The sequence below is a fragment of the Atractosteus spatula genome, chromosome 5 (assembly GCF_055471065.1).
Source record: "Atractosteus spatula isolate fAtrSpa1 chromosome 5, fAtrSpa1.hap1, whole genome shotgun sequence".
Taxonomy (NCBI): Eukaryota; Metazoa; Chordata; class Actinopteri; order Semionotiformes; family Lepisosteidae; genus Atractosteus; species Atractosteus spatula.
The window spans coordinates 17793456-17815804 of NC_142710.1; the positions used below are offsets into that span (position 1 = coordinate 17793456).

The following is a 22349-nucleotide window of genomic DNA, read 5'->3' on the forward strand; positions in this document are numbered from 1 at the left end:
GGTGTTTTGGTTGTGGAGCCTTCTTCAGGTGTCTTCTTCTTCAGGACACCTGGAGAAGACTCTACAAATGAAACGTTGCATCACTCCTTTTTCTTTTCAGCACAGAATGCTGTTACTTGTTCCTTTGCAGCTTATGCATGCTGACGCAGCTCCCTACTCAAACTCCTATAACTACATATGTGCAGAAGCTTCAGTACATACAAGTGACACAGGTACTGTACTCAAAGTTTACTTTCCTGGCAGATACTGACAAAGACATTCTTATAAAGCCAGGACAGGGATTTGTGTTCAGTGCACATCCAGCTCTTCCTTTTTTCTTTCTGGGAGTTAAGGTTTTGGTGCACTCGAGCAATTACAAAATAACCCATTTTACAGCTGAACCAAAATTTTACTCTAACAAATACCTGTGCTGTGCGACTGTGTCATACCTACTGTAGAGTGAACCACACAGGAATTGAACTTAACAGGACTGATGCAGGCACATATAATTGTGCTTTCAATTGAATGGGGTTTTGGAAGACAGCTTCATCATGTTTTTGTATTTATTTACATGATATACAGTATTAGAACACACTAGGAGAACATCGAGGAGGCGTAATTTCAGCTTCTTGGTCCATCCATCTTTAGAAAGCTCCTTATTTCCGGTCATTGTCCCAGAAACCAGGAGCCCACTGTATCCCCAGAAGAGCAGGGCACAAGGCAGGACTACCTGCTGGAAGGAATGCCAGTTGATTACAGGGCATGTGCACACGCTCAGGGACAATTCAGAGACACCTATTAACCTCTCCAGTATGTCGCTGAAGGCGGAAAGAAACCGGAGCCATTGAAAAAACCCAGGAGAACATGAAACTAACCTGCAAACTCCACACACAAGCCCGAGCTAAATGTATACAGTTAAAGCAAACATAACCATAACATTGTTCATACTGTAAAGTTTATTAGAATAACAGCCATAATAAGATTCTATACAACGGAAACACTCAGTTTAAACACTAGATTTCATAATGTTTCACTTCTTCTGGCTCCTTGCTGGGGTCCCCACCCCTTTCCAGATAGAGGTTATTGTAAGGATACTGCTTGGGAGCCTGAAAAAGCAGAAAACAGCTGAATTACTAAACATATGACGACAATTTGTAAACAAGGTATACACCTTCTTGTGTAGAATTTAAATTGTTAAAGGGGTGTTATTTTAAACCGAATCATGCAGTGGCAAGACTTTATCTAGAATACTGTAAGCACTTCTGGCCACTATCAGTCCACAGCAGGACAAGTAGATACATTCCCCAGCTTCAAGGAAAGCCCTACACTGACTCATCTTTTTATAATAGTTGTGGACAGTGCCTCTCCCTCAAAGGCATCGACAAAGTCAGCCCAACAGAATCAAAAGTATAAATGATGAATCCAAGGATCTTTTTCAGCCATTTCTAGAAAGAAAGGATTTCGGCTTCAACATCGTGGCTTGTTCCACACTCCCACAACCCTTTAGGTGAAGAATAACCCTGTGTTCTCTGTTTTAAATGCATTCTCACATAGTTCCTGCCTGTGTCCTGCGGTTCGTCTTTCACTTCTGAAGATTTCTGAAGATGTCCACTGAGTTGATTTTGTCAATGCCTTTGAGGATTTTGAATACTTGTATATAAAGTCCCCCTGCAGTCTTCTCTGTTCAAGACTAAACTCCAAGATTCAACTCCTTCATCTTCTGAGTGTAGGACATTCCCATAAGATTTCATTAAAAGATCATAAAGCCAACCTCCTATATATAACTCCTGTATATGAACCCTAGTAAATCCTAAAGAAAATTAGTTTTGATCATCTCATTTTTTTAGCTCCTCCAGAGCGAACTTACCACAGGTTGGTAACAGGGAAATTTCTCTCCAACCCAGAACATGAAGAGCATGAAGCCAACAAATCCTAAGAGGTGTTTACACATTGTATGCCAGGGGACCGGGAAGGGGGATGTATCCACTCGGTTCCGGGTGAACATGTCAAAATCCCAGTGCATCTGGTAAGGAAGCACACACACCCTTAGTGGCCTCAAAGAAACAGATCATCACGAAAATAAAAAAGACTGCATTATAAGTAAATCTGCTTTCACATGGAATATTTTTACCTAAACTAAATATAGTTTTACACTTAAGGCATTTACTTCTTGGTCAAAACTAAAAAGAGAGCAATGAACAGTAAAAAGGGAGCTGTGTGTGCTGCAAATTTATGGTCCTTATAGTTTTGTTTCATTACATTCCTTGAAATCTTAACAAGATGTCATGATTTTTTTTTTTCCCCCAGTTAAGAACATTAAAACAGCAATCAAGACCCGAGCTGCTTTTCGCTTATTGTCACAGGGACTGAGTGTTTCACCTGAATCTCTCAAGCAGAATTTAGAGGCGATGGTGAGGTCATCACTAATCCCAGAGTCCATTTATCTCACATTTCAGTCCTGCGGTTTAGGGATATGCTGGATATTTAATTGCCCATTTGTTTTCAACAGTTTTTAAAAGGTAACATTATTTTCAACAAAACAGATTGTTAATAATGTTTACAATAATCATGATTAATAACAAAAAATGCTAGATTTCAGAGGGCAAGGAGTACACTGCTTACTACACAGAGATAGAGTGAAGAGGCAAGGACTTGAAATTCACAAGGTATTTCAATGTAAAATAAACACTGAAAATGCAAACCATTCACTGTATCCTTTGGGTAACTCGTTAAATCATAATAAGAGTGAACAATCTGGCACAAGGTTTTATGCTGCTAACACAAACCTAAACCACAGGTACACACAAAATTTTACAAAAAATAGCAACAAGATAAAACTATCATGACGACTTCAAGAAGAGAAAAACTTTTCTCAATATTGCCATGGACAATTAAGTTTTTAAGTGTTCCTAAAATCTTCCTTTCGCCAGAACACATCAGGTTTTAAACACCCCTCTGGGAGTTCTCACCAGCTGGAGGCTGAGTGACACACACTCCTTACCGGCTCTCCCCAGTTCCTCCTAAAGTCAGGGTTGTCCCAGGTGTAATAGGGATCTCTCTCGTGCTGAGATCTGTCGGGAAGCTTGGGATAATCGCCAAACCTACACAGAAGGCAAAACAAACACCATTACATCGGAATGAGGGCCTGCAACTAAACAAATCAAGCCACACTCAGAAAAATGATTTGCAATAATGGTCCTTTGCTCTCCAGCAACATTTCTATGAGCTTACAGAGTATTTTCCTGAACATGCTCCTAAGAATGGAGAAACCTGCATGCACTCTGTTTCAACTGTTCTGCATTTAACAAAGTTACCCTATAGAAAGCAAACATCTTCACACCTTGAGGTGGGTATCCAGTTTTGGTCTTTTTAATGTCATAAAACTGAACCACAAAAATTAACGTTTGAAACTGTGTGGAAAAAATAACTTGAAAAAACTACAGCACTTTTTTTTACTGTAGTTACAATCACACAGTGCCATCTCAGGCTCCAAGGTTGCGGAACAGCTAAGTTATGTCATACTGCTTTGTCAAAATACCGCAGGTTAATTAATGCCAGCCTATGATATTTAGAACTCGAGTTGCTTACAGAAAGTTAGCTCCATGATTACTTTAGTTTTTAGGAAAGCTGGTTATGGTAACGGTCAAGCTTAGTTGATAATAAATGCAGGTGAATGGTCATCGACCACCACCTCTGACTTGGGCAAAGTAGCATTTCCCCATTTAGTGGATAAAGAGGGACCACAGTACCCCATGCCATCATCGGGGTACGGCTTGTAATCCTCCACCCGCATGTTGTACTTCTTGGCCGCAGCGGCCCTCTCCTCAGGGGTTTTGGGGTACGGTCCAGGCAGCATATCCTTAGATACACCAGAGGCTGTCAAACGGTAAACAGCAGAAAGGTTTCAACACAGAATGGAAAGTCAAGGGTTTCCCTCAATTGCTAACTTCATAACGTCTTCTAAAAATCTGGGGTTTTATGTTGGAATGGAAATATACGAGAACATCGGTATAGTTCAAGAAAACGTCCTTAACACTCATGCAGGTCTCACCCCGTATCATCATGTCTACCCAGACAAATGTCAGTATTTTTTATAAGGTACATTTACCACTAGATTGAAAAGATGAAATACTATTAAACCCTAACAGTTCAATACTACTTATATTTGAAGGTGTACCCAAATTATTCTCAACAGCCAAAACTTGCATTTACAACACTTTTATTTTTGAGACTTAGAAGGAAATACTTTCCCTTTCTAAAAAAAAAAAAGGTAAAGCATCGCCAATGTAAACAGAGCGAAGCGATGAACTTGGAAAGGTTGGAACACGTCGTCATCAGAAACGCGACATTAAAGATGTAAGATAGAACACATTTCTGTTCGTGACCTTAAACCTCCCGCAAACTCACACAAAAGTGACCACCGAAAATCTGAAGATTAGTGCATCTATACCAAACTGAGCTATTTTCGATGATTCAATTATTTCCCAAGGTTAGATGTTTTCTTCCTTTCTACCCAAGCAATGCCCTTTTGTATATTTCTGAGCGTCCAAACAACACCCCCATTCCAGGAGTTATTCAGATGCAGGATATGTAAGCGGAAAGCCCACCTGCCCTGGCCCCGGACACAAGCGCACTCACGCCCGTCCATTTCCCCTTGGACAGGGTGCGGACCCAGCGGACACCCTGCGCCGCCATGTTGCCTGATCAGCTCGGAAACACCGATTACGCATGCGCGAGCTCTGAGGCTACGGAACCTGAGAGGGACGGAAGATTTAAAAAAACCCAGTACTGAAGATCACTGGGGAGAGAGTTCATAGCAGGTTGACTTTTATTGGGAGATATTGTTTATCAGCAATTCCCCTGCCTATCTGGAATTATATTTAATTAAAATGTGTGTTTGCAAATGTTAACACTGTAGAGAAGTACTGCTTGACTAAACTTCAGTCAACTGTAAATGTACTACTGTGTGTGTTATTGTTACAGTATTTCTGCTCTCCTGATAATCAAATCTGCGTAATAAAGAATATTATTATTCTTGTGGCCAGAGTTATTAATTTGAGTGAAAGGATGATGCTTAATATATAACTGCACTTACAATGCAGACAAATGACAGATGATGACAGTTTATTAAATGTACAGTATGATCTCCAGATACCAACTCAAGATAACAATAGATCAAATCAAATCAAAGTTTATTTATCTAGTGCACAACAATACGGCGTGCAGCAGTAGTTGCTGGCAATGAAATGTCTTTTTCTGTGAGCTCACAAGAATCACAAAAATCACAAAAATTCACAAAAACACAAAAATCACAAAATTGAGGTTACATTTTTGAAATTGAATAAAACTCAATGTGAGTAGAGCTGCTATGTGTCCATGGTGTGTGCAATATATACAAGTAGTGCAGTTATGCTGAATACAGTGAAAACTGTGTGTCCATGTAGCCATTACAGGTGATTTGCTAAAGGAGCTGCAGGTTGGCTATTTAGCAGTCTTATTGCCTGGAGGTAGAAGCTGTTCCGTAGTCTGTTGGACTTGGACCGAATGCTTTGGTACCGTTTACCGGACGGTAGGAGGGAAAACAGTTTGTGACTGGGATGACTGGGGTCCTTGAGAATGGACCTGGCCTTCTTCAGACATCTAGCTGAGTAGATATCCTGGATGTTTGGTAGCTCACAACCGGTGATGAGCTGTGCTGACTTCTCCATCCTCTGCAGCACTTTGCAATCCCGTGCGGAGCAGCTCCCATACCAGGCAGTGATGCAACCAGTCAGGATGCTCTCAATAGTGCACCTGTAGAAGTTGGCCTGGATATGCGATGGCATGCCGAACTTCTTTAGCCTGCGGAGAAAGAATAGGTGCTGCCGTGCTGTCTTGACCACGATGTTGGTGTGGTGGGTCCAGGTTAAATCCTCTGAGATGTTAACTCCCAGGAACTTAAAGCTGCTGACCCTCTCCACTGCAGTCCCATTGATGTGAATAGGTGTGTGGTCTCCACCCTGATGTTTCCTACAGTCCACAATCATCTCCTTAGTCTTACTGATGTTCAGAGAGAGGTTGTTCTCCTGGCACCATACTGGCACCACTCCTCAGATGGTGCTATTACTCAAAACACTTGAGGTAATCCTACAGTCAATAAAAATATCGAAGAAGTGGTATTTCCATTCGATCACAATTTCTGTGCCCTAGACGATTTTATTTTTTTAAAAAAGAAACGTACTATATTCCAAACTAGAAATGACAACAACTATCACAATGCGGGGAAGCAGGATCAGTGTATGTTTTCCCTCCCGCCGGTAGGCGGCGCTGTCCAGCTGGCGCGCCCCTCGCAGAGCGGCCTATCTTACAGGTTTCAAATTCTTTGGCAGCCAGTGTGTGTGTTTACAGTCTCCCTGCCTGGCGCTGCGGCGGTGGAAACACCTTCTGCATGTAGCAGTTATTGTCGTGCGGTTTGAAATGACTACGCATTAAGTAACAGAGTCCGATATCATCTGGTTTTGTTGTATTTTCTACGGAAAGAACGGGTGTCAGAGTGAAAAAAAAACTTAATCTCCGGAGCTCAGAAATGGCAGCAGCAACTGCCGTGGCTGAAGCAGATCCTGCGGGTACCGAGAATGGTACCGGATTCTCCGGGATCCAGACTTCGGGCTGGAGTGAGTCTCAGCTCCGCAAGTACCCCTTCCCAACCCAGCCCATACCCAGGCTGTCCCACACAGACCCCAGGGCTGAGATTCTAATAGACAACGAGGTAAGGAGACTTTGTTGTGGTTTCATTTTTGCCTGCTATTGTCTTTAATGTAGAATGTTGTTTCCTGCTTCACCAAGCGTGCGGCGGTTTTCGTGCCTGCTGTGTTCCAGCTGAGTGTTAATTCGACACTGACGTCCTTGCCTGACGAAGACAGTCTATATCCAAAATTAAGAACTGTTTTTTTAGAAAATGCGATACGACTGACTGTTAAACGTGGGGTGTCGTTCTACAAATGGTACTCTTAAGTGTTTTAGAGCTCCTTAAGACAATACAACTATTAACAAGCATTTATTTTGAAGTGTTATATGGCATTTGTTATAAAAGATTAGAAAAATAATTTAAAGCCATTAATGCATTTAAGTCATAACAATGTATAACCCATTATTTACGATCTTGAAGAGTGTTTAATGTTTAAAATCTTGGAGATCTTACATATGACAATTCTCACAGTGTTACTTGGAGACTAAGCACATAATATAGAAGAAACTCTCAGGAGTTTTTGTTGACCGTTTTGTCCTGGGGGAAAAGTACATATTGATTGAGTCAGCTGAAGTTACTTCAATTGTATTTTGTGTCAAATAGAAAAATATATTTTCCTTGTATGCCAAGGAAATCCCAATTTAAATATATGAGAAAAGACTGGAGAGAGAAAACGAGCTTGTGTTTTCTGAGACAGACACATCAGTCACCATTAGTGCAGGAGACATTCATCAGAATAGACAGGTTTTGGAGCTCACTTCTAAATACTTTTTAATTGATCCTCTATCAGCTTCAGGGAACACACTCTAGATAAAACAGTGTAGAAGTGCAGAAGAGAAACCTGAAACTGGATCAGAATATTTTACAATACGTAGATGAAAAACAAAATAGCGTTTGTGCTGTATTTAATAATGATAATTGGAAGGTAACTGGTAGAAACCTTGGTCTTCTTCATACAACTGTAGTAACTATGATACTGTAAATGCAGTACACCATAAGAATCTAATGGTAATCTCATAATCACAATAATATTCTCAAAATCTCAATGTCTTTTTGGTGCCAGTGTTTCTAAGAAATTAGAGGCACTGTAGGGGCTATAGGCACAATATTGTGTAAGTGGTCACCTTTTACCTACATACTCAAATGTGATTCTCTTCATATTAGATTTGGACAAATGTGCCATCTCTCATAACATTAGTAGAAGATGTAGGTGAAAAAAATGATATTTACTAAATGTCTTCTTCCTCTGTTGCATTGTTAACTTCTTAGTCTCACTCCTCTAATTCCTAAAAGAAAATGCGATGGTGCTTCTGCACAGCCTTGTGGCTCCATTATTGGGTCTTTCATTTTGAATTAACCTGTGGGAAAGCTGTAAAGTGCCTTAAAATGTGGGGGGCTGGTTCTATGGAGTTTTATGTTTGCAAGTTAGGAGGAGCTGCTGTAAAAAGGACAGCTGGGGACTCTCCCACCTTTTGACACTCCGGGACTTCCACTGGGACGATGGCTTCTGTGTATAGCCTCATCTGCAAAATGCCTGGGATCGGGATGCGCTGTAATGGCTTCAGTGAGTTGTCCTGGGCATCGCAGAAAACAGGCAAACCATTCTGCACCAGCATCTTCTCAGCGTGATTTAAAATTGCTAAGACCCAAAGAAGGGCTTCTGGTTCCTGGTTCTGTAGCCTTTGTGTATGTTGCCCTGCTATGCTAGTACCTGCACTGATATCCCAGTTTTTGTACACATCCTTTTCTGGCAGGGCTTCTTTTTTTAAATTGAATTCCATTTTTTGAGCTGTTGTGGTGGGAGCAGACCTGACATCCACAAGTGAATGTTGGAGTGTTTGTGTTTTTATTGACTGCTGTGTTTGCAGTGCTAGCAAAGTTCCTGTTTGTTTATTGCGGCTGCTATAGTCCGTTCAAAATGGAGTTTGCTGTGCCTGGGCTTTGCATACACATGACCTCACATACACAAGACGTCTTTACCTCGTCTTTGCAATTTAAGAAGTGCATACCTGTGTGTGCGCTGTTACACATAGGTAAATTATGGCTGGAGAGGCAAGTGTGTAATTTCTGCCTTAAGGGTAATTGGATTCTACTATAATGGCCTTAGTGAGGTTTTCGGTGATTAACTGCATTCTCAAATAAGATGTTAGTTGTCGACGAGAGGCGTTTTTAACACTTTGAGAAATGTATAAATGTTCATAAGAGAAATTGTGTATCTCATTATAATGTCTTATTAGGATTTCAACACAAGATTTTTTTTTTTCCTTTTGGGTACAACAGCGTGACACGTTAATATTGCGTTACACCGTCGGAATCAGTTTTAAAGCTGGGCTGTGTCGAAAAAAAAACTATTTCGCCATCTTGGCGAGTTGCCTGGTCCTTATGATCTGGAGGAGCCTGAATGAACTGCTACACTTTAACCGATAACAGGCTTCGTTGGAAAGGCGTTATTTGGCAAGCCGTGATTTTTTTTCATGCAAGCCTGCGCGTTACATTTTCTGCACGCGAAGATTATGTTCATATTTTTTTTTCCTGCGTCCTACTCAGTCTCGCAACTACCCTGCAGGTCTGCGGTTGGAGCTGATAGTTTCGAGTGCGCAGCAGGCTGTACTCGGAGGTGCCCCACGTGCTCAGATTGAGTACGCTCCTTCTGTCACGTAGCACAGTGCTCGAGAAAGCATCATCCCCGCCGCGTGCCAGAATGGTTACTTATTCATGGTGCGCGCGGGGCCAGCCTTCTCCAGTTGCTAGTTTAGGTCACAACAGGTGCGCGGGAGTTGTTCTAAACGTAAAGGGCTGTTATTTTCTAAAGGACGCGGCTTCTTAAACAAAGCAGCCTATCAAAATGGTTCGCCTGATTCTCAAATCTGGAAACAAAAACGCAAGCATTAAATCGTATCCCAGAGGTTCTGTTACCGTATTGCTAATTCGGGGTTTCTTTTTCATGAATGTAAACGACGATGTTTGAATACAGACTGAAAAGTGTCTTTGGGAATCTGAAGGGGTATTACTGTTGAATGAGCTGGCAGTGGGGTTCTTCAATACGGGCTGAAAGAGAATTTTATTCTGTAAAAAAATCTGGTCTCAGACTGCTTTTAGGAAGAATTTTGATTTGAAATGTCTGTTTTATTTCTCTCCATCCCTAAATGACTTATTCCTACAGTACTATAAAGTAGGACTGAATAATAAAATAAAATCCCACTCTTTGAAAAACGTTTTTTTTTCTACAGCCCTCACTTGTTTGTCTTAAGATCTTTGATCCCAGAAGACGTGTTGTGTAGTAATGTGTGACACGTTTTGTTTGGTGAGGAGGAAACTAATGTCATTAACGTTTATCCCGGGAAAGGGGATTTTTTTTAGAAATCCTCAAAGGCAGCTTTACAAATGTCACTTTCCATTCACAGAGGAGTGAAGATGCTTGCTGCTGAGGGTTGAGAAACACGTAGGAGTTTCACTGTCCCTGGCCTTCCCTGAGTTTCCCCTCACACACACTGTTGAGAGTAGGCCATTCAGCTCATCTAGCCTCACGGCAGTTAGTAGTTAGATCTCATCCAGCCGTTTCCTGAAAGAAACCAGGGTATGGGCTTCAACAACATGGCCGGGCAGCTTCTTCCTATAAAAAGATGCCTGTCAGGGATGCTGCAGGTAAAAGCAGCCCTGGACGCTTGTTGATTTTTAGCTTGCTCTGAAGATATGCAATTGCAATTTGTAAACCGGAGCAAAGAAAGTCAGACTGGCGAGATCTGCTGCTCCGCGCCCTGTTCAGGCACCACTTTGGGCGATGTACGCGGTGACACACAGATGGCAGCATCCATAGGTGTGGAAGGGCTTTTGATGACGTGAGGCTGCAGCGCCCTAGCAGCTGAATGTGGGGAGCGTGAGTCATGCGCCGGTCTTCCATACACTGCTCTCCCAGCTCACCTGTGAGGCTCTAATTGAACTCGGGCGGAACAGTCTCGTCCTGCGTCGTGTGTGTGGGTCCTCCGGGGACCCTGTAGGAGGCTGAGCAGTAGCCATTGACCCCCCCCCCCCCCACCTTGTACCCCTTTTCTTCTGCTCCCCAGTCAAGATCTAGTAAGGAGTTAGGAGGCTGTTCCCAAATGTAAGAAATAGGAAAATTAAAGCAAAACGTTATTTTATGCCCAAAATATTGTGCTAGTTTTTGGATCCATTTCAAAATGTGAATTTGGATTTTTCTTAAGTGGCAACGAGTTTGACAAACCGTAAGCAAGAAACAAAAGTGACGGCCTTTTCAGTATTGTTTGGTAAGCTGTTTTGTTTCTCATGTTTAGGGAGCTTTCCTGTAGTTTTCTTTAGTCATTGATTAGTACTTTCATAAATCTGGTACAACGTTTCTGCATTCGTGAAAATCTATAGATTCACCTTATTCTAAAATGAGAAAGAGGTCCTTGTTAATTGGAGTGAAGCAAAGACGTTTATGACTCTAAAATTACTGATTACTTTACAGTGGCTAGTATATTTAATTTCTTGTTGGTTTCCCTTTTGCTTTTTTGAATTTAAACAAAAAATGTTCTCTCACAGGAACCAGTTGTGCTAACAGACACCAACCTTGTCTATCCGGCACTCAAATGGGACTTAAACTACCTGCAGGAGAACATTGGAGGGGGAGATTTTTCTGTGTATATCGCGCAAACCCACAAGTTCCTGTACTACGACGAAAAGAAAATGTCAAACTTTGAGAACTTCGCTCCCAAGTCGAGACGCGTGGAAATGAAATTTCAAGAGTTTGTGGACAAGATGCATGAGCTGGAAAAGGCTGGAGGAGATGAAAGGTAATTTACCAGTGAGTGGAACTGAAAATTATTCTTGGTATTCCTTCATTTTATTCCCTTGAATTACCGGAGGTGGCAGGGAAATGTTCCACTAGCATGGCCCTCTCCTGCCACAGCGGAGCACTTCTGCTAAAACTGTACCACACGTTGATGGGTAAGAGACCATTAATGTTGCATTTTCAGTCCGCTGTGCTTTAAAACCATTCAATGTGAGAAGCTGAACAATTGTTTTTTTGTTGCTTTTAATTAAAAACATTAAGAGAGTTAACAGCTGGGGGGGAAAGTGCTGTGGATTATTTTGAAGAGCTTTGCAGTTCTAGAAGTCAAGAATCAAAGTTCAATACATAAACAGCACAAACATTCCTGGTCAAGGAACATTGTATGAAGTGAGGATCTAAGCAGACCAATATGCAAAAGTATCATGAGGGTTTTTCTGCAGATGTGTCAGTAGAAGGCGTTTGGTCATATTTTGTGAATTGAAAATGCTTTTGGACATGATCATGTCTTCAAGCAGTTTGGATAGCTACTCTGGGTCCCAGCCACCACGCCATACACACGGTCCCCCCCCCCCCAATACTGACTCCTCAGCCTTGCCAATTATCTTGAATTATTTGTATGGGTCTTTGTTTAAGTACTTTAAGTATGGGAAATGGCTGATGCTGAAAACTCTTAGATAAAATATCTGGAGAATGCATTTATGAAAATCCAGCAATAGAGCAAAAACAAGTTTGCTCATCTTGTGAATAAAGCAATGGGCAGTAAGCAGAGGGAAGGGTCAGTGAAGATCCGTTTGGAGGAGGTTGAAAGCCAGCTGTGATGGAGAGTGGGACAAGAACTGTAGCTCTATGCATTAGCTTTTATGATCATTATATAAACATAAGTGGTCCAGTCATTAAATAAAATAGTTGCAGTAGAAAGCTTGAATGCTGAGTTGTAACCTTTCTTAATTTCAGGGTCTATTTGCAGCAGACGCTGAACGACACAGTAGGACGGAAAATAGTGGTGGATTTCCTGGGCTTTAACTGGAATTGGATCAACAAGCAGCAAGCCAAGCGAAACTGGGGGCAGTTGACATCAAACTTGCTTCTCATAGGCATGGAAGGTAGTGATGGGGCTTCCTGCCACTTTGGGTGCAGCATGGTCCTTTTGGTGTTGTCTTATCATGTTTCTCTATTTTTACATACAAGTGGTCATTAATCGCTAAGGACCTAGATGTATCAAGAATGCATGGTTCCTCATGTTTTCTGGACTGTAGCGATCTGCTTCATAAAACGGCAGGGCTTGCATTTTGTCACTTCCGTGTGAATTTTGAATGGCACGTTTCTAAATTGTATTGAAGAATGAGCCATCTTTTATAATTACATTTTTTTCTTGTGGACATTCTACTGAGAAAACGAGTACAGTAATTTGATCATTTACTCTGATCCAGCTTATCAGGATATTTATTTGTTGGGTCCAGATGTGCTGAACATTACATCATTAAAAGTGAATACTGTAAATTCTACACCCTGGTGCATGTAAGGAGTTGGGTTGTAATTTTCTCTCTTGTTCTTTGTAGGAAATGTGACCCCAGCCCATTATGATGAGCAACAGAACTTTTTTGCACAAATTAAGGGTTACAAGAGATGCATACTCTTCCCTCCTGATCAGTTCGACAGGCTATACCCATTCCCCGTTCATCACCCATGTGACCGACAGAGCCAGGTGAGCTCTCGGGCGGGATGGGGCCTGGATCAAACCTGCCAGTTGCCAGTGTCAACCCCAGACCTTCGCAGGAGGCCTCCCCCAGCTGCCGGAAGACAATCTTTCAGCACGCGACACATGTTCTTTGGGATTAACAGGCATGCTGTGTGTGCTGTTGTGGTCCAGGCTTAATACTAAGATTACAGTGCAAATCCAAGAGAAGAATTTTTCATTTAAATCTAAATAACATCAAAGTGATGTTCAAAGGTCCACTGAGTTGTCACTTTTTGCATAAGAAGCCTGGGCCATGTAGTTTTAAATAATCTAAGCATGAGTGCTTAAAATAATGCAACAGTTAGAAAAAGCAACATTATTGCTTTAATATTGTTTTTGTCTTTCTAGGTTGATTTTGAAAACCCTGACTATGAAAAGTTTCCTAATTTCAAAAATGTCATTGGCTACGAGACTGTAGTTGGCCCAGGAGATGTGCTGTATATCCCAATGTACTGGTGAGAGAACAGTTCTAATGTGGTTTAATTTTGTATTTAATTGATTACTTTTGTAATATGTGGCATGGTAGTACAGTGGTTAGCAGTGCTGCCTTGCAAGCCCCAGGATTCAATTCCTGTGTGGAGTTTGGATGTTCTCCCAGTGCTTGCATGGGTTTTCTCCAGGTGCTCTGGTTTCCTCCCACAGTATGAAGACATACTGGTAGGTTAACTGGCTTCTGTAAGACTGGCCCTGGTGTGAGTGTGTAAGTTTGTGTCTGTGTGTTCATTGTGGACTGGTGACCTGTCTAGGGTGTCTCCTGCCTTGTGTCCGTTGCTTGCTGAGATGGGCTCTCCTGTGCCCCTGAATTGTATAAAGCAGGTTGAAGAATGATGGATAGAAACTTCGTCACTTACAGCTCTCAGAAAAAGGCTGTTTGAGTTTTCACTATTGGCCCATCTAATAGCGCAGTGACTGTGGGAGATGAGGTGCTTAAAAACAGTACTAGTCTTCAGGATTAGCCACTTAGTGCCACCCAGAACAAGGGAGGCAATTTTTATAGTCTGTGCTAATATATACATATAGCCTATAAGAATAAATCCACAAAATGTCATTTACAATTTTCTGTTTCAGGTTTAAAACAATCATGCCTTTAATGAATGAATCTTTAAAAGAAACGTTTTCCTGACATTTCTGCTTTGTGGCCTATTACGCATTGTTTCAGAGCTTTTTAGATATTTACAAATGTTCTGGATCAGCTCGTGCAACCTGCTGTATTCTGCACAGGATAATGCGGCCATAACAGCAGTACTAAACCTAATGGACTCCAACGGAATATATAGGCTCAGGATATAGAAACACTCGGTGGGGTGGCTGTCTGCCAATGGAGCAGCAACACTGCTGTGCCAACTGACAAGTCTCCCCTGCCTCCCACTCTTGCTACGAGGCTGTCAGACTGATCCAGCTGTGACAACCCCTTCTTCCAGACCAATAGCTCTCGACTTCTTCAGCAAATAGAAGAGAGGATGTTGCCAACCAGCTGCTTAATATTTAGAAGTTCATACTGAGATGCCGTTTCTTCCTGTTCTCCATGGCTGCTCGTGTGTTCATTTAGATTCTGTTTCTCTCTTTGTTGACCTGAGAGGGGCTGTGCTCACAGTGGGAGCTCTTGCAGATTATGATCAGCACATGTAGCCTGAAATTAAAAAGTAAATTATTTTTTTTTAAATAAGGGTCTGTTACAACTTGACTGATTTCTGTTGGGCTAGGATATCACCTAGAACTTGGCTGCATTTGTTAGTCTGTTCATCACAGAACTATTTCTGATCTGCTTTTTTTTGAATAGCCAAGGAATACCTATTAGTTCAATTCTTCAGAACAGAGGGGTGCACAATATTTATCGTAATGTACAAGTCATTCTGTTTTAACAATAATCATTGTTTTTTAATGTTTTAGGTGGCATCACATTGAGTCCCTGCTAAATGGAGGAACAACCATCACAGTAAACTTCTGGTACAAGGTATGAAGCAAAATAATAAAGTAATGAAATATTTAATTTTACAAGCCTCGTTTGTTTTGTCAATCCAAGCGTGTTAATCCACATGTACAGCTGTGTTTCATCCTTTGCAGAGTTAGTTATGAAAACATTTCCAGTAAGACTATTTTGATGTATCGCATGGGATTTGATTTGGGGAGAATGAGCATAGGTGCTCATGTCATGCACAGACTGTGTGCATATTTACTTTTCATATCTGCAGTGTACAAATTGTCACAACTAAACAAGACCATGTACTGTACTTCTTTGAAGAGAAAAGCTTAACTATACATATGAAATGAAAAAATACTGATATTTGTGAGTTGGGAGTTTTTAGTTTAGACTCCTAGAACTTTTACTGGTTTTGTTTTTCTTAGGGTGCACCTACCCCAAAAAGGATAGAGTATCCACTGAAGGCTCATCAGAAGGTGGCTATCATGAGGAATATAGAGAAGATGCTGGGAGAAGCTCTGGGGGATCCTCATGAGGTACAGCTGACATGTCCAAGAAATAGAAGGATTTACATATGCAAAAGGTCTAGTTAACTGACCTGTACTAGTGGTTTATAAGATCAAGTTCAAGCACGTTTTACAGGAACAGCTAAGCTGTGCAAATCAGGCGGCCTTCATTCAAATTAACCTAGGGTTCTGTACATGTTTAATTAATGCTAACTTTCTAAGCCAGGGGTATCAACCTGATCTGCTGATCTGATGTCAGCCTAAATTTCATTTAAATGTAATTTATGCAAGCCAGACATACCATAAATGATCAAAATAGCAGGCACATTCATTACAAGGTATTATGTATTTGCAGTGTTTTGGTATTCTCAACAAAATATCTCCTTTGAATTGCATCTCCACTAGATTACAATGTAGAAGGACGTTACCATCTGAGTGTGGTATGTTGTTTTAGTATTTTTAACCATGGAGATTTAAAATATATAATAGATTATATCATATATATCATTGTTTTATTTATATTTTGTTTATTCTATAAAAGTATAATACTGTAGTTGTGGTTATTGTGCATTTTGTAAATCTGCCAGGCAAAATTAAATGAGCAACTATATACATCTGCACCTCACAAATGCTTGATTTATGAATTTGTGCTACACTAAAGCATGTATTTTAATACCTGTTTTTCATCTGAATGAAGTAATGTTCACTACAAAGATGATGCATCCTTGTATTAAACATAATATTGTCAAAAAGCAAAGAAAATAATGAAAACATTTCTCTTGTCTGTAAAATGTGACTGTAAAGGACTGAAGAAGAAGCAGTTGAGAGACATTTGTGTTGTCTTCTGTTGCCTTCAACTTGCTTGCAATGTGCAATTCACCAATGTACAATTTGTACATATTTTGTTGTAAGCTACTGTACTATGTTAAATGTTCTAAATATTATTGATAAAAATACAGTAATGTTTTTATTTTGAAAATTAATCCCCTTATGGTAACTGAATAGTATTGGGAGATTTTCAGGATCTTGTGTATGAGTTATGAATTTTACATAGAAAGTAATGGGAACTTAATTTTCATTGTGCAACATTTCTCATTCTGAATAGTTTCTGAGGAATGAATTACCTTTGTAGATTGAGGGAGGGGTCTATATCAGTTGGTAAATTGCAGACTGAAATGTACAAAGTGTAGAATTAGTTACCACAATCATCTGCTTGAAGGACTAGCAAAGCCCTTTGATAAATGAGGAGCAGCTCACCTTGTTTCATAATCAGCAGAAGTTGTGTATTTTACTGGAAAACAGAACTGGCAAAATCTAAGATGAATATTGTGTAACAAAAATAGAAAATGCGGAACAGTGCTTGAGATCAGTGTAAAAACAGCAGAAAATTTACGAATACAGCTATTGCTCTTTGGCAACGGCTACATATTATACAAAGAAAGTATGTTTTACTTTATATAGAAGTATAAACATTTCTAATTCATATAAATGAATATAAAGTTGAATTCCTCCCTATAAACCTCACAAGTACTAAGGCCTCATTACTATATTTAAGAATTGTCTATCGCAATCATGAAGTAGTTACTGTTTCAGTGAGATTGCTCCAAAATTTGGAGAAGACGTTTGGGTGACTTGTGTGAACAGGTCAGGTGATGTCAGTTTCACGCCAAGAAACATCCCTCACATGCTAATTCTGTGGCCTCATCAAACAAGTGCATGACAACTGATTAAATGAGTCAGACCGTAGAGAACACAGTGAATGCAAGACATTTATAGTAATGCCACCAAATGTACCTGTTTTGTGCATGTGGTGTACAGGCTCAAACAAGGCTTCAACAGAATACTTGTTGAGGTCTCTTAACCGCAACTGGCCTGTGGGCTCAACAAATGTACTTGACAGCGTTTGACAGCTTTGTTCTAGAACTTAAAGTCAAACCCCAATATTTTGCAAATGTGAAAAAGATAATAGATCATGCAAAAGAAACTAAAAGGGTGTGCTATATTGAAATAAATCTTAGACCATGTTTTTTCAAATAAAGAAATGTGGCATTTATACACTGTGGATTTCTACATATTTTGAGATCAATAAAATTGTTTTTTTATTTTTTTTCTTCAGGTTGGCCCTCTGTTAAACCTCATGATAAAAGGACGATACGATCATGTTTTCAGTTAGTGGCTTCTTGAAGGGACTTTTTGGATGTGTTTTCTGCAGGAGAGACTGAAGTCGGCAGTATCTGTGTGAACTACGGAGCCAGTATTGCATGGAAGTGCTCTGACACCTTGGAATCTTTTGTCTGTCCTCCAGTTTGCCTTCATTGTCAGAACTTAATTGTTACTGTGGATTCTCCTACCTGTTTCTGTTTCCATAAAATGATTTTGGCAGAATGAAAAGGTTTCCAATCTTTGAGACATTTAATATTGAACATTGCATATATGAAGAAATTAAACCCAGGGTGATGGGAATAATTTAATCACTACAGCTAAAGATGGGTAGTACTGAATTGAAGAACTAAAGTATATCAGCAGTTGAGTAAAATATTCCAAATTGGAAACACACTTGCCAGATTGAGTGGGGGCATTATCATGGAAAAGTGTTTCCAACATAATGAAATCATTTTATTGTTCTCAGATTTGGTAGAATGAGTGATCTCCATTCTTGCTCTTTAAGACTCTGTACCTCAAATTGCACCTTATTTAGGCTGTTGTTTTCCTCCTCTTCGTGAGCTGTTAATGATGTGACAAAATAGTAAACAGCACAATTGTAGCCATCAAGGAGTGAGGTCAGGGACGTCTGTCTTAGAGTCCTTGCACAAAACATGGGCCTCTTACTTGATTTCATAGCTGAAGACCATTAAGCAGTTTTGACCAAACCAAAAAATCAGTTCTGTTGAGTTGGAACCCAGTTGTAACTTGGTATTCTACAGCCTGTGTAATTCATATGGTCTCTTTTAGTCTTTTTAAGGTCATTAAGGACATTTTTGATTTTGGCAAAAAATGTCCAAAGTAACAAATACAAGTCCAATTTTCCCCCCAGATTATTTAATGTTACCCTACAACATGTGAAAGGTTTTAGGTCATTCATGGTCTTTGTATAATGTAATGCTGATTTGGAAGTCTTCCCTGACTGTGTGGATGTGTTGGCACAGCATTATGCCTTTGATATACAGCAGTGGTGCATTTGTACACCTACAGCTCCCTGATAATAATTAAGCGTGAGAGTTCTTCGCTCCAGGTACACAAAGATGTTAACTTTCTACTCATTAAATAAATATACTCAGCTGGTTGCTCCAGAGTGGTCAGACATCTTGAGGTATGTACAGATTATATTACAGCTGCTGAATGTTAGATACTACATTTCTTTACAGGTATTCCTTGATTCACAAAAGGGAAATTAATGCATCCCCTTTTCCTCTTCCGTATCCTCTTTGCTTGTGTCCAGCTTCTTGTCACATTGCAGGGCACTCTTTATTATGTGTGAACAGTTAATGCTGTGTTCCGTATTTGGGATGTCTGTAACTTATTCAGCTGAGTTAAAATACCTTTTGAGTTTGTTTGGTATAGATGTAAATTGTTTAAATGAAAATTGACTGTCACCCTGTCAGGATTCTGTGATGTAGTCATGGATGGATAACGGACCCAGGGTAGGCTGTCATTAAAGCAGCTGATAAATGCATTGGAATTTGCTGAAACCAATTACTTATTAATCTGGGGATACCTGTACTGTTTTTTTCTGTGTTATTCTCTTATTACATAGAGATTTTAGTCTAAAGCAAAGAAGGCTTATTGGAAACAGAACACAAATATACAGTATATTTGTATGTGATGCACTGAGCAGAGATTACTGAAAATGCTTGTATATATGAGTGTTTTATTACTGAAGGAAAGTTTGTGGCATTTTGAATTTTTCGGGGGCTTAATAGGTTTAAGTTAAATTATTGCTGATTAATTCTAGGATATGCGTTTTTGTTAATTGGTATTTTGTAACATTTATATACCGTCTTATGGCATGCCCTCATCGTTCACGTCTGGGCTTTTTTAAAACTTTATTACACTCTATATGGTACAGCTTAACTTGTAAATTGATATTGTTAGAATGCGCATAAGCGTTACGACAAGTTTGATGTCTTTTATGTTGAAAGTCTAACTGTAAAGTTTGCTTATGATTTCAGTAGAGTTCAGTTTCAGGAAAAAAGCTAAATGTATTCATGCTCCTCAGTTAAATTAATTTAACATACAATAGTTTGTAGATGACAGGTCTTTATTTCACTGCTTTATCTTTTAGCCTTTGTATGAGCTAAGGGAACAGTGAGAGGAGGCCTGCAAAGCCCTCAGAAGGAAGAGTGGATGTTTATACTGTAGGTCCTCCAGTCCATAACTCAGTTGTGTCCTAAACCCGACTGAATGGGTACCCTAGGTATTATCATACCCTCACTCTAGGTACACTCCAGTCCTGGTCCTGGATGCGCACACACCTGCTGGGGTTTATTTCAGTTCTCAGTTAAGTAATTAAGCACGTAATTGACATAACAATAGGATGAATTTAAACTGTTTCTCAGCTCTTAAACTTGTTGGAAACTATTGCCTTTCATAAGAATATAAAAATCCAGAGCAAATGCTCCAATCAAGCGTCCACTTAAGTAACTAAAATCATCTGTAATGAAAACCAGCAGGTATGAGGGCTTCGAAGACCATTCACGGTGCTAAATTACATCCCTAGATTTTTTTCAGCATTGGTGTATTTTTGGGAATCCAGTGCCACATAGAATTTTGTGACTTTTCTAAAAATATTAGCATTGTGAATTCTGCCGTTATTCATTTTTATTAAATTAAATTCATTATATAATTTGACACAAGTGCAGTTGTTTTCTAGAATCTTTTTCAGTTATGTGAGAACAGGATCATTGGATTTAAGTTTAGAGTGCCTATTTGTACTGAAGATCTTAAAAATACTCTAATTTCTGAAACATTCAGTAATAATATGGTCCTTCTAGAATACATAAGCATTTCTTGACCCGATATTTTGAGGGTTTAAGTAGTCCTTTGCCACACCTTCATTGCCAGTAGATCTTGGAGATGGCTAAGGAGTTAGTAGTGATGTTGAAAATAATTTTCAAGACTCCTCTATTTTCTAGAGATGTCTTTATATTGGCCAATTCAGCATTTCTTGTGAAACGTATGAACAGTAAGTGAAATTAACTTACTTTCACAAGCTTTAAAGATCCCATTTTTATATTTTGGTGTTTATTCAACATTGGATAAACCTAACATTTGGATTAGTTTTCGATCATTCAGTATGGAGTTGCATTAAAGTTTTTTTCACTTCATTATATTTTTTCATTTTAATGTAGTTGTCTTCTAGGAATTTGCTTAATGTTATTTTTAAGAGCAAAGGCAGTTGCTGATAAGAATGCATGCCTTCATTTTTGTATAAAATGCAATAAAGTTACCAATGCTTAGGGAGAGAACCATTATTTCCTATGTTAATAAGCACAAATGTCAAAGTATAACTGGTGGCTTGCTCACATGGTGTCTCATTTCAACATAGAAAGCAAATTGAAGTGTTATTGTGCATTAATACCAAAAGACATTTACTGTAGAAACTAGCAATCCTTTTAAACGGTTGTTTTCATGTATAGCTGGAGCATGATCTTATGTAAAAACCTAGCAAAGGACACAGGGAAAGGTTTCCTTATCCTTTAATGATAGCTCTTCCGTAGCTTCAATTACTTGCCTGTCACAATAGGAAATCTAAGGTTTAAACTGGAACAAGCAAAGCACCCTATCTTGTGGTTTGAGAATTTGACTCCCTTGTCAGGTTTAGGTAGAGATCACTTTATTGGCCATATACAATTTCTTGTATTAGGAATTTGTCTTTTTGCATACCCCAGCTTGCTCTCCATGAGACACACAGACAGGGAGAGAGAAGCTTGGGGTCAGAGCACAGGGTCAGCCATTTATACAGCACCCCTGGAGCAGTTGGGGTAGTGCAAAACAGCTTGGACTTTAACAAGAAACATTTTAACAAACTAAATTCCTAATGTTTTACTGTGCCAACCACTGTGTTTTATTTCTGTACAGCACTGGCATCCTATCTATTGATGCTGCTCTTTGACTGTTGAATGCTGTTTAAGACAGGCTGCTGCTGTTTGTTTAAAAATACATTTTCAGCAAAACAGGGAGGCTGTATTTATTAAACACTGGGCCCTGTTCTTTACCGTAGTGGGCATAACTAAATTAAATTGCATTCGTGACTTGCTGAATATTGACTGAACAAATATAAATGCTGCATGTAAAAATGTACATTTGACATAATTAAAGTTAATGCTTTGCCTTTTGGTTTTCTATTGGTCATCTTATTAGTGTCTTTGTTCCATCCGGTCATTTATTTCCTTCTTAGTATATGTTTTTTTTTCTTACTGATTTTATAAAAGTAAGTGGTTTAACATAATGTATGCTTTAGTCTGTGTTAGCATCGGCAAATTGATCTGTTATACTGCGTAATATGTAATTTTGTGTGTCAACTGATACTCTTTGAAGAATTGAAGAATCCTTACAAGAAATGCTGTTCAGCATGGGTAGTTTTCCACTCCATTCTGATACTGGATTTTGGCACAATCTTCTTATTAATTGATTAATTGTTTGATAATGTAGACATAATTAATAAGCTTGTTGTACGAAAGACCTGC

At 39.5% G+C, this 22349-nt stretch overlaps 2 protein-coding genes across 2 annotated transcripts; one reads left to right on the plus strand and one right to left on the minus strand.

Annotated features, from left to right (window-relative positions):
* Window positions 1-917: 917 nt before the first annotated feature.
* On the minus strand, window positions 918-4712 carry ndufb8 (NADH:ubiquinone oxidoreductase subunit B8). The gene is made up of 5 exons (XM_088916564.1): window positions 4587-4712; window positions 3729-3855; window positions 2981-3080; window positions 1847-2002; window positions 918-1085 (listed from the first exon to the last, which is right to left on the minus strand). Exons 1-5 carry the CDS (start codon window positions 4672-4674, stop codon window positions 993-995), a joined length of 564 nt encoding a protein of 187 aa, XP_088772690.1. The 5' UTR covers window positions 4675-4712; the 3' UTR covers window positions 918-992.
* A 1626-nt stretch (window positions 4713-6338) lies between these two features.
* hif1an (hypoxia inducible factor 1 subunit alpha inhibitor) lies at window positions 6339-22007 on the plus strand. Its single transcript, XM_088917492.1, has 8 exons — window positions 6339-6727; window positions 11249-11499; window positions 12453-12601; window positions 13058-13203; window positions 13585-13691; window positions 15127-15190; window positions 15583-15693; window positions 17780-22007. The coding sequence occupies exons 1-8, from the start codon at window positions 6545-6547 to the stop codon at window positions 17834-17836; spliced, it is 1068 nt and encodes a 355-aa protein (XP_088773618.1). The 5' UTR covers window positions 6339-6544; the 3' UTR covers window positions 17837-22007.
* The last annotated feature ends 342 nt before the right edge of the window (window positions 22008-22349 follow it).

Excerpts from the sequence above, each read along its gene's own strand:
- ndufb8 (XM_088916564.1), bottom strand. The coding sequence starts at position 4,674 with ATGGCGGCGCAGGGTGTCCGCTGGGTCCGCACCCTGTCCAAGGGGAAA. Across the intron at positions 3,856-4,586 it reads TGTGTCCGGGGCCAGGGCAG|CCTCTGGTGTATCTAAGGAT; the intron begins GTGGGCTTTCCG and ends ACCGTTTGACAG. Across the intron at positions 3,081-3,728 it reads TACCCCGATGATGGCATGGG|GTTTGGCGATTATCCCAAGC; the intron begins GTACTGTGGTCC and ends CCTTCTGTGTAG.
- hif1an (XM_088917492.1), top strand. The coding sequence starts at position 6,545 with ATGGCAGCAGCAACTGCCGTGGCTGAAGCAGATCCTGCGGGTACCGAG. Across the intron at positions 13,692-15,126 it reads CTGTATATCCCAATGTACTG|GTGGCATCACATTGAGTCCC; the intron begins GTGAGAGAACAG and ends TTAATGTTTTAG. Across the intron at positions 15,191-15,582 it reads CAGTAAACTTCTGGTACAAG|GGTGCACCTACCCCAAAAAG; the intron begins GTATGAAGCAAA and ends TGTTTTTCTTAG.